At 48.3% G+C, this 12067-nt stretch overlaps 1 protein-coding gene and 1 non-coding gene across 3 annotated transcripts in view; one reads left to right on the forward strand and one right to left on the reverse strand.

Moving 5' to 3' along the window:
- LOC126992076 (cancer-related nucleoside-triphosphatase homolog) overlaps positions 1-12067 on the reverse strand; it is a 64912-nt gene that overhangs the window by 45182 nt on the left and 7663 nt on the right. The window contains exon 3 of one of the 2 annotated variants that reach the window (XM_050850752.1): positions 11820-11916. The exons of the other annotated variant lie outside the window; for it this stretch is intronic. Within the exon in view, the coding sequence (XP_050706709.1) occupies positions 11820-11916 (97 nt within the window). The remainder of the gene's footprint in view (positions 1-11819; positions 11917-12067) is intronic. 2 annotated transcript variants of the gene reach the window in all.
- On the forward strand, positions 9100-9290 carry LOC126992079 (U2 spliceosomal RNA). Its single transcript, XR_007746155.1, has one exon. It is a non-coding gene; the product is annotated as a U2 spliceosomal RNA (small nuclear RNA).

The following is a 12067-nucleotide window of genomic DNA, read 5'->3' on the forward strand; positions in this document are numbered from 1 at the left end:
CACACACACACACACACACACAGAAATATATCACACGGGTTCACAGAAAAATATATCACACGACATTACACACACACACACACACACACACACACACACACACACACACACACACACACAGAAATATATCATACAGGCTCACAGGGAAATATATCACACCACTTTACACACACACACACACACACACACACACACACACACACACACACACACACACACACACACACACGGCATTTGTTTTGCATGTTCTAATCTAATAGACCGTTCCATTTCGCAAGGACAATTTGAGTTGGTATGTGAGAGAAATTACTGTCTCCGTTCTTTTCTGTTCTCAAGTCGTTCAGGACTTATACTCACTGGCCGATGACTCTCTTGTTTTGTTTTGATGGAACTTAAAGCTTAACCAAGTTTACCGGGAGTCATTTCCAGGCTGCGCAATGCGTGAACGAAACTTTCTTTAAAACTGTGGCGATTTTACAAATTTACTCCTCGTCAGGTAAAACTATCGCTCCTTTTTGACGCAAAGAAATGTTATCACTAACCTTAACCTTCGCATTTTGTATTGGATTTTTTTTTTGTGCGTATTTTGTATTTGGTTTCGTTTTTTTTCATATATCTTAATCCTAATCTTTTGTATTTGATTTAGAGTTTTTTTTTTTCTTTTTATCATTTTGTATTTTGTATGTTTTTTTTCTTTTTTTTCTTACATACATTCTTCAGTGGCCTTACTCCATAGCTGCCACGTCCCTCTCGCTCACCTCGTCAAAGTCATCCTCGCCTTCATCCTCCTTACTCAACAGGCCCAGGGTGGTGGGCGGGCGGGTCCGGAGGGGCGGCAACAACGCCTACCCCGAACTGCCCCTCTACCACCTCCACCACCTCCCCCACCTCTCCCCGGCCCACTTCCACCCGGTCCACCTCCTCAAATCCATCCTCTTCTTCAATTTCCTCGGCAGGCAGCTCGGGATGGATGCCAAAGGCTCCCACCCCCAACTGCCCCTCCTCCACCGCCTCCATCACCTCCCTCCGATCCACGTCCCCAAACTCATCCTCGCCTTCACTCTCCTCCTCACCCCGAGGGTGGTTGACGGGCGGGTCAAGAGGGGGGACTAGGGCCCCCACCCTGAACTGCCAACCCACTGCCTCCACCACCACAACCACCTCCCTCAGTTCCACTTCTTCAAAGTCATCCTCTTCACCCACAGGGTCAAGATCAAGACCAGGGTCATCGTCAGGGTTGTCATCATCAGAGTTGTCATCGCCAGGGTTGTCATCGCCAGGGTTGTCATCGCCAGGGTTGTCATCGTCAGGGTTGTCATCGCCAGGGTGGTCATCGCCAGGGTTGTCATCGCCAGGGTTGTCATCGCCAGGGTTGTCATCGTCAGGGTTGTCATCGCCAGGGTTGTTCTCGCCAGGGTTGTCATCGCCAGGGCTGTCATCGCCAGGGTTGTCATCGCCAGGGTTGTCATCGTCAGGGTTGTCATCGCCAGGGTTGTCATCGTTAGGGTTGTCTTTGTCGGGGGCGCTGGGCCCCGAGATGAAGCTCGCTAGGGTAGCGAGCAGCAACCCTTGCAAGACCCACCACCAGTAGGCGAGGGTGTCCAGGGCATCGGGGGTGTCCAGGGTCAGTCCGTGCAGCAGGGCTGTGCCTGCAGGTCGTTAAGCACGCGGAGGGCGCCTCGCGCGAGATCGTCACTATAGGTGACGTGAATGGCGAGCCACGCCCTGCGCAGGGACTCCGGTCCGGGCGTCAGGAGGAGGACGAGCACGGAGCACAGCGCGACAATGCCCCGCAGGAGGTCACTCTGGCCCTGCTGGTGGTAGGCGTAGGCCAGGGTGGCCACGTGGCCGGCCAGCAGCAGGAGCAGCAGCAGGCCGGCCACACACTTGTACGCGCAACGCATAATAGCCTTTCGTAGGCGTTGGCAAGGCGTTGATAAACGCGACTTTATTCCTTCGGTCGTTCCGTGTTTGGAGTTATTGTACCTCTGCTGATACTCTTCACCCTCAGTGCCAAGATCACTGTCAGGGTCATCGTCAGGGTTGTCGTCGTCGGGGCTGTAGTCATCAGGGGCGCTCGGCCCGAGATGAAGCTCGCCAGGGTAGCGAGCAGCAGCCCCTGTAGGACCCACCAACAGTAGGCGAGGGTGTGCAGGGCGTCGGGGGCCTAGGCCCAGGGCGTGCAGCAGGGCTGTGCCTGCAGGTCGTATAGCACAGCGAGGGCCTTCGCACGAGGTCGTCACTATAGGTGACGTGAACGGTGAGCCACGCCCACCGCATTAAGGAACTCCCGGATGGCCGGAGGAGGGCGAGGGTGGCACGGCGAGCACGGAGCACAGCGCGGCAATGCCCGCAGGAGGTCACTCTGGCCTTGCTGGTGGTAGGCGTAGGCCAGGCCACGTGGCCGGCCAGCAGCAGGAGCAGCAGCAGGCCGGCCACACACTTGTACGGGCGGCGCATAATAGCCTTGCATAGGCGTTGGCAAGGCGTTGATAAGCGCGACATAATGACTTCCATGGCTCCGTGTTTGTTGTTATCGTGTTTCTGAAGGAACACTTCACTTTGTGAGTTATCTTCGAGAGGTAATTCAACCGTTACGTGCATGTTGCTGTTAATGCACCTCTGCTGTCCATCCTCCACCGCCACCACCACCTCCCTCACTTCCACTTCTTCAAAGTCACCCACAGGGCGAGGATCACGGTCAGGGTCATCGCCAGGGTTGTCATCGTCAGGGTTGTCATCGCCAGGGTTGTCATCGTTAGGGTTGTCTTTGTCGGGGGCGCTGGGCCCCGAGATGAAGCTCGCTAGGGTGGCGAGCAGCAACCCTTGCAGGACCCACCACCAGTAGGCGAGGGTGTCCAGGGCATCGGGGGTGTCCAGGCCCAGTCCGTGCAGCAGGGGCTGTGCCTGCAGGTCGTTTAGCACGCGGAGGGCGCCTCGCGCGAGATCGTCACTATAGGTGACGTGAACGGCGAGCCACGCCCTGCGCAGGGAATCATGTCCGTGCGTCAGGAGGAGGACGAGCACGGAGCACAGCGCGGCAATGCCCCGCAGGAGGTCACTCTGGCCCTGCTGATGGTAGGCGTAGGCCAGGGTGGCCACGTGGCCGGCCAGCAGCAGGAGCAGCAGCAGGCCGGCCACACACTTGTACGCGCAGCGCACGTCCATGTTGCTTTTATTGTGTTTCTCAATGGTTGGTTGAGTCTGTGAGTTCTCTTCGAGGGGTATTTCTACCACTACGTGCATCCTGTATTTATTGTGTTTTTTAGTGTTCGTTTGAGTTTGTGAGTTTTCTTGGAGGGGTAATTCCACCCTTACTTCCATGCAGCTTTGGTTTTGTTTTTGAGTGTTTGCTTGTTTTTGTGGGTTAGCTGCGTGAGGCAATCCAGGCGTTATGTTCATTTAGCTTTATTGTACTTTCGAATTAAGGTTATCTTGGCTCGGGGGCCAGCCACGGGATTTTGATTTCTAGAGATGGGGACACCCTTTTCCCTTTGCTTACCCTATATAGGGTCGAGATTTACCACATCACCTCGGTTTGAGATATTCCGTTTTAGGGACCTTGGAGTTGACATTGCATAGGGCGAAATCTAGAGCTAGTTGCACCTTTCGTAGTGAAGATCGCTACGGGAGCTGATTGGCTGGGTGGAGGGAGGGTGCTGTTGGCTCCGCGAGCTGATTGGCTGGATGGAAGGAGGTCTTATTCTTAAAGGTATCGGCGCCTCGGTTCGCCTGTTTGAAAAGCCTCTCGTTGAAGTGGCTGGGGTTCTCATGGACTGTTCTGTGATGCTGGTGATAGTTGTACACGCCTTCTGCACCCCGAATGGTAAAATCACCCATGACATACCGGTTAACCTTCTCTGTGGCCTTGGGAAACAGTCACAATGGGAGCCCGATTCGTTTCAGTAAGAAGTGACCATTTTCTCCCTTCAGTAATTTTGTAATCCCACTGTCTTAAAATATTATGCGAAACAGATGAATGAGAATAATAACAGGTGGAGGAGGTTAATAGGAAGGGAAGGAGGAAAATTGGAGATATAAGTGCATGGAAGGAGAGAAGAAGTGGAGGGAAGAAATTGAAAGGGAAGGTTAAAAAGGAAAGCGCAAATGCGAGGAGGAAGAAAACTAAGGAATGGGAAAAAAAGGAAGAGGAAAAAAGTGGAAAATTAAAGGAAAATCAATGAAAAAAAGAATGTAACCACTGCAGTCTACGGTCCTGTGTTGCCACTTTTCACTCGCCCTGTCCACACCCGCGCCAGGCCCCGTGATATCGTGATGTTATGATAACTTATTCTTTGGTGTTCTTCATATCGAGTTGGTCTGTAAGGGCCGCTTTCACAGTCGTTTTGTTTGTTTTGATCGTTACCAATGGAGGCGATCGCCACTATTGTATTTCCACGTAAACTGGCCGATGGGGTAGTGGCGGCTGCGGGGTTAGCCTAGCATCGCGCCTCACCACACTCTCTCAACACTTCTTGCTTTCTCTGCAGCCGCCACTACCTTATAGGCCAGTTTCACGTGGAAAACTATAGCGTCGATCGCCGCCATTGGTAACGATCAAAACAAACAAAGTGACTGTGAAAGCGGCCCTTAGTAAGCCAGTCGCTTCTCCTAACATAACTTTTGGCCCAAGTACTCGCAGACCAACAAGCAGCGTCCGACGGATTAACTGCAGAACCTTATGTGGTGACGGCAAATTTGACATAAATGAGTGATTAGTCCTTCTTAGTGGCAATCTATAATAAAAAACTCGCAGGCAATGAAACGTAATGCAAGTATTCTCCTGCACGGCGATATAATCAGGATAAAGCTGAGAACGCCACAGGTTTTGCTTGACAGCAGAACACTATAAGCAACGGTGGAAGGGTTTTCACCAAGACCCGTCCTGGTTATTCCGACAGGCCATTCCGAAGCAGGCTCATTTATGGCGGCCACCTGAAGCTCATTGATCATAACCTTGCTCTTGCTGTACAGGTGACCCGTTGTAGTCAGGCCTTCATATCGGCACAACCTGTAAAAATAGAATCAAAACAAGCCGTATATATCCATTAAAAATCTTCCTATTCCCTATTTCTTGCATACCACATCTTTTCCAGAAAACTCCTCATGGCTTCTATAATTCTATCATTTGCTTCAGCACTCAGTCCCAGAAACAGCAACATCCATTCCCTCTCTGTTCTTGCAATCCTCCCATTCGCCTTCCATCCCATCTAAATGAGAGAGAGAGAGAGAGAGAGAGAGAGAGAGAGAGAGAGAGAGAGAGAGAGAGAGAGAGAGAGAGAGAGAACTTAACCTAGCCTAACCACACCCCCAGTCGCCTACACCACCCGCGACGTGCCGTACTGCTGGAACACGGCCCTCCAGGTGGTCACGGCGCCTGACCTAATGCTGTCCTAGTTTGACCTGATTGCCACGCCCTCAGGCTTCGAAAACACTACGCAACGGACTGAGAGGTGTGTGTGTGTGTGTGTGTGTACTTCATTCTCTCAACCCCCGACGTGCCTCCCTATCAAGTCTCACCCCACACCTTAAAAACACACACACACACACACACACACACACACACACACACACACACACACACACAATCTTTACGTATATGGTAACTAAAAAACGCACACAGCCTCAAAATATACGCACACAGCCTCAAAATATACGCACACAGCCTCAAAATATACGCACACAGCCTCAAATTATACGCACACAGCCTCAAAATATACGCACACAGCCTCAAAATATACGCACACAGCCTCAAAATATACGCACACAGCCTCAAAATATACGCACACAGCTTCGATCAAAATATAATCACACAGCCTCGATCAAAATACACGCACACAGCCTCGATCAAAATATACGCACACAGCCTCAAAATATACGCACACAGCCTCGATCAAAATATACGCACACAGCCTCGATCAAAATATACGCACACAGCCTCGATCAAAATATACGCACACAGCCTCGATCTAAATATACGCACACAGCCTCAAAATATACGCACACAGCCTCGATCAAAATATACGCACACAGCCTCGATCAAAATATACGCACACAGCCTCGATCAAAATATACGCACACAGCCTCGATCAAAATATACGCACACAGCCTCGATCAAAATATACGCACACAGCCTCGATCAAAATACACGCACACAGCCTCGATCAAAATATACGCACACTGCCTCAAAATATACGCACACAGCCTCAAATGGTATTACTCTAGTCTGTTCCCAGTCTCCCAGCGGTAGGTATTTCACACTTCAACTATTCCTCCTCTGATCGCTCCGTCCATCAAGTCTCTATGCCTCTCCTTTCCTCACACCGCCAATCCTCTCTCTCCGATAACCTCATTCGTTCCCTCATTCCACCATCACGCTCCTCTCTATCCTTCTCCTTTCCTCCTGTCATGTTAATTCTTACCTAATACCTTTGAATCTCACAATCCACTCAACTCGACTCCTTTTGATCGTCTACTGCGTCCCATGTCACTCCCTTACGAGGGGCTATTACACTGGGCAAATTTTCCGTGGATCTTCAGTCAAACCACGATTTCCGCTGGCGTGGTTCTCATATTTCCGTGGTTTTCTGACGTGTCCACGATCTTCCAAAGCTACGGTAGAGTTCCTTGAAGGACGACGGTATTACTCACCATCATCAGCAGCAGCAATAACAAGAAACAAATGAGAACCACGCCACCGGAAATCGTGGTTTGACTGAAGATCCACGGAAAATTAGGAGACAGACAAAAGATGGATGGAAGGAGGAGAGGAAGTGGTGTGAAGGAGGGAAGGAGGGAAGGAGGATCAAGATTACGAGACAGACAAAAGATGGATGGAAGGAGGAGAGGAAGTGGTGAGAAGGAGGGAAGGATGGAAGGAGGATCAAGATTAAGAGACAGATGACAAAAGGAGAGAAAAGTTGGTCGGAAGGAGGAAAATGAAAACGGACAGGAGGAAAGGAACATCAAGGGGGCGAGAAAAGTCTAAGCAGGAACATCAACAGAGCGGTGGTAGAAGGCTGAGGGATGCCCGCCGCCGCCGCTGTGAGAGAGAGGGACAGTGAGGGCCGTGCCGATATCAGGCGTCACTCAGGGCTTAGGAAAGGTAATGCGGGTATTAATCTTCCCTCCCTTCCCTTCTCCCTGGCCCTCCACTCCATCCATTCCCTTCTTTCCTTCACTCAGTTCTTTTCCCCTGCCGTCCCTTCCTTTCCGTTTATTTTCTTCCGCTCTCCTTACCTTTTTCTTTGCTATTAGGTTTGTCAAAAGAAAGGTCAAGTAATTTTTCATACAAGGTCATGAAGGAAAAGTTGCCGCCCCCAATTATTGCTTTTCTGCCAGTTAGCAAAGAGAAAAATTATAGCAATCGTGAGGTCTTGTTCTTGTTCTTTTTTTTGTTCTTTTTCAATTTTTTTTTCTTTGTGGTCTTTTTTTTTTCTTTTCTTCCTTTATTCTATTTCTTAACCTCCTTCTTCTTCTCCTTCTTCTTCCTCTTCATTTACCATCTCCACATTTTTCAAACCATTTTTCAAACCCGGCACTAAACATTCTCTCTCTCTCTCTCTCTCTCTCTCTGTCACCCACACCAACACACACACACACAAACACATAGTTGAGTGGATTTCACTAAACAAGAAGCAGGCACATGTGTTTTTATTAAAGCTCAGCAAACATCACTTCTTCATAGAGGTTCTTAGGTCCTGTTGTTGGCATCAGCAAACATCACTTCTTTGTAAAGGTTCTTAGGTCCTATAGTTGACATCAGCAAACATCACTTCTTCATAGAGGTTCTTAGGCAGTGTAGTCAGTGTCAGCAAACATTACTTCTTTGTAGAGGTTCTTAGGTCTTATAGTTGACATCAGCAAACATCACTTCTCTGTAGAGGTTCTTAGGTCCTGTAGATGGTGTCAGCAAACATTATTTCTCGAGAGAGGTTCTTAACGTGCTAATAATCTTCTCCAGGACAGCTGGTCGTCCCTGTTGGCTCTGGTCAGCTGTGGAAGAGGAAGGAACACATGGAAGTCTTGGGAAAGTACAAAGCACATCTCCACCCTGTACAAAATTTCCTACAGGTTTGTCAGACAGAAGGGAAAGTAGGAACACATCCCATCCATACAATTTTTCTTCCGGTCCATCAAGGGAAAAGTACAGCCATGGACAGACACAGAGAGACAGACAGACAAACAGAGAGAATCAAACTACAGAAGAGAGAAAGAACATGAAATGGAGAGAAGGAAAAAAATCAAGGAGAGAGAGAGAGAGAGAGAGAGAGAGAGAGAGAGAGAGAGAGAGAGAGAGAGAGAGAGAGAGAGAGAGAGAGAGAGAGAGAGAGAGAGAGAGAGAGAGAGAGAGAGTCCCAATTACAGTTTTCCTATAGGTTTGTCAAGAGAAAGGAGGTCAAGTAATTTCTCATACAAGGTCATGAAAGAAAAATTGCCACCCCCAGTCATAGTTTTTCTGGCAGTTAGCAAAGAGAAAAATCATAGTAATCATGAGGTCTTGTTCTTGTTCTTTCCTTAATTCTTTTCTTCTTTTCCTCTTCTCCACCTCCTTCTTCTACTTCTTTTTCCTGTTCTTCTTGTTAGTCTTATTCTTGTTCTTGATATTATTTTTTTCTTTTCTTCTTCTTGTTTCTTCTTCTTCATCCACTTCTTTTTCATCTACCTCTTCTTCTTCTTCTTTTACCATCGCCACATTTCTCAAACTACATCGTACGTCAATGATTTCTGCGCCAGAGTCCGCTCATCGAGATTTGCTGCACAACTTCATATTTGCCTCCCATACCATCATTAAAACACAGGAGGCATTAATCGTGTCTGGTAGTGACGTACATCTTTTCTCCACTCACTGGTGGTAGGGAGGGAGGGTCTCCCTTCCTCCCTTCCCTCTAAAGGGGGTTGAGTTTGTATTGCCTTGAACAATTTAGCCTAAAATTTTACCTACATCCTTGTGTTTCCGCCCATTTTGGCTGGACTACGTAATGAATGGAGAACATAGAGGAGGCAAAACAATGCCAGCAATCACTGATCTTTACATTGCCGTGCACAGTAATAAGGAAATTTGCAAGCTTAATGACTGAAGCTTAGAACAGTGAGCACCTTGATCCACTGATTTAAGGCTAAGATCAAAGTGTAGTATCTGTTCTTATCAGCTTAATATCTGATACAATCCCCATGTGGGATCTATGATATTAATCTGATTTTTGGACTATGGCGAAGTGCTAGGGGCTTGCTCCACCTTGCTTGGTCACACTCCTTAAGGAACAACCAGGGAAACCAAAACATTTTTTCATAAAAGCAGGAACGTCTTTAGACGATAGCTTGACGTCACTCCTCGCCTTAGAGCCAGGAATTTGAAAGAATGAACCCACACTCTTCTTGGTGATGTGTCGCTGCGTACAGTGCAAGAAACTTTGCAACATGACCTTGGCTGCAGGTCTTACTGCGTGCAGAAGAAGTCACTAATAAATGACCTCCAAAGGAAGAAGAGGATTCATTTTGTCCAGCAATGTAAAGATCAGTGATTGCTGGTAGTGCTTTGCCTCTATGTTCTCCATCCATTATGTAATCCAGCAAATGGGCAGAAACACAAGAATGTAGGTGAAGTTTCAGGCTAAATTGTTCAAGGCAATATAAACTGTCAACCCCACAGGAGGAACGGGAGAGATTTAGACCCTCCTTCCTCACACCAGTCAGTGGAGAGAAAGATGTGCGTCACTCTCAGACACATGATTAGTGCCTCCTGTGTGTTAATGATGGTATGGGCGGCAAATATGAAGTTATGCGGCAAATCTCGATGCGCGAACTTTGCTGCAGAAATCACCCGTGCACGCTGTACATCCACCACCACATATACTCATCCACTACATCACTTCTCCAACCCACCACCCACCCACCACAACCCACACCGCCCATCCCCAAGCCATACATTTACCACCATGAACGTTGGGCTGCTCCAGATATACACCACCCGGGCTATGGGCTTGCCCTTGGCGACGGGGATGGTGGCCAGGAGGGTTGAGGAGGGGTCGGCGATGGCCTGCCTCACGCCCCTCACAAAGCCGGTGCTAAACATCTCCATCTTCCCTATTTCATCCAGCACCAGGACGGAGGGACTTGCTCTCTGGGGGATGCATAATGTAGGGTTAGCAAGATAGGGGATTTGAGGTGGAATTACAGTGGATGAGATGGGAAGGGAAGGGATGGGATGAGAAAGGATGGGAAGGAAATGGAAGGGGATGAGAAAGGATGGGAAGGAAAGTGATGGGATGAAAAGGGAAGGAAGGGATGAGAAAGGATGGGAAGAAAAGGAAGGGATGAGAAAGGATGGGAAGAAAAGGAAAGGGATGGGATGAGAAAGGATGGAAGGAAAGGGATGGGATGAAAAAGAAGAAGGAGCATGGAAGGGCATGAAAAGGATGGGGAGGATGAGAAAGGATGGAAAGGGAAGGAAGGAAGGAAGGAAGGGATGAGAAAGGATGGGAAGAAAAAGGAAGGGATGAGAAAGGATGGGAAGAAAAGGAAGGATGGATGATAAAGGATGGAAAGGAAAGGAAGGAAGGAAGGAAGGAAGGATGAAAAGGAAGAAGGAGCATGGAAGGGCATGAAAAGGAAGGAGGGAAGGAAGGATGGATGGGATGGGATGAAAAGGAAGGATGGATGGAAAAGGAAGGAAAGGAAGGAAGGAAGGGATGAAAAGGAAGGAAGGAAAGAGATGGATGGGTTGAAAAGGAAGGAAGGAAGGGATGGGAAGGAAAGGAAGGGATGAAAAGGAAGGGAAGGAAGGGATGAAAAGGAAGGAAGGATGGAAAAGGAAGGAAAGGAAGGAAGGAAGGGATGAAAAGGAAGGAAGGGAAGGGATGGGATGGATGGGATGGGATGGAAAGGGAAGGAATGGACATGTTCTCTGCAGGATAGAGACTGTTGTTATAGCATGTTAGGGGATGAAGCAGGGACTTACATTGTCTCTTTCCTTTCTATAACTACCAGGATAAAAATATCTGATTACAATAACAAGGATGAACAGACTTGTTTTCCATTGCAACAACAGGTTAGGCACTCAAAACATGAATACTATATACTCAGCCTCTCCTTGTAGGACAAAATAACCAGGGAAGAGCATTATCTGATGTAACAAGGTATCTACACCATGACAGCCTGAGATACTTATTTCCTGCAGTCCTGAAATTAATAGCAGTGACCCAGTTAACGCCTTGGATGTGGATTTCCTACAAGAAGACCTCACCAAGCTAAAGGAGTGGAGCAAGAAGTTGCTGCTACAATTCAATGAATTACAATGGATGGGATGGGAAGGGATGGGATGGGAAAGGATGGAAGGAAAGGGAAGGAAGGAAAGGGATGAGATGAAAAGGAAGGAGGGATGAGAAAGGATGGGAAGGAAAGGGAAGGGATCAGAAAGGATGGGAAGAAAAGGAAGGGGATGGGATGAGAAAGGATGGAAAGGGAAGGAAGGGATGAAAAGGAAGAAGGAGCACGGAAGGGCATGAAAAGGAAGGGAAGGAAGGAAGGGAAGGGATGGATGGATGGGAAGGATGGGATGGGAAGGAAAGATAAGGGATCAAAAGGAAGGGAACGGAAGGGATGAAAAGGAAGGAAGGGATGGAAAAGGAAGGGAAAGGAAGGGATATCCAGCATACCAATAACACATGGGAAACACTCCACTATCCACCACAGAGGCAGAGAAAGACCTGGGCCTATACTATGTTACCAGGCTACCAGTGAAAGCCAAATCCGTGCCAATCGCAGCGGACGGGTTATGCTATGTTGAGGTGGAGCACGGTGCTGTTGAAGGAGCGTACCTGAGTCTGCAGGAGAGGCAGGGCCAGGGACTCGAAGGACGCCACATCAACAGCATAGTTACCAACCCGAGGCTCTCGCCCTCCACTGCCCTCAGCCCTGTCAGAAGTATTGATTTTATTAGGACGTGTTCACCAGTCTGTCTGCTTCATCCCAACCAGTATTCATATAAGGATAAAACTAAAATGAGTGTAAGTCAAGATCAGCAAACTTTGTTTCTTGATCTTTGGAAGTGTTCATCTTATTCTTG

The sequence above is a fragment of the Eriocheir sinensis genome, unplaced genomic scaffold (genome assembly GCF_024679095.1).
Source record: "Eriocheir sinensis breed Jianghai 21 unplaced genomic scaffold, ASM2467909v1 Scaffold396, whole genome shotgun sequence".
Lineage (NCBI taxonomy): Eukaryota > Metazoa > Arthropoda > Malacostraca > Decapoda > Varunidae > Eriocheir > Eriocheir sinensis.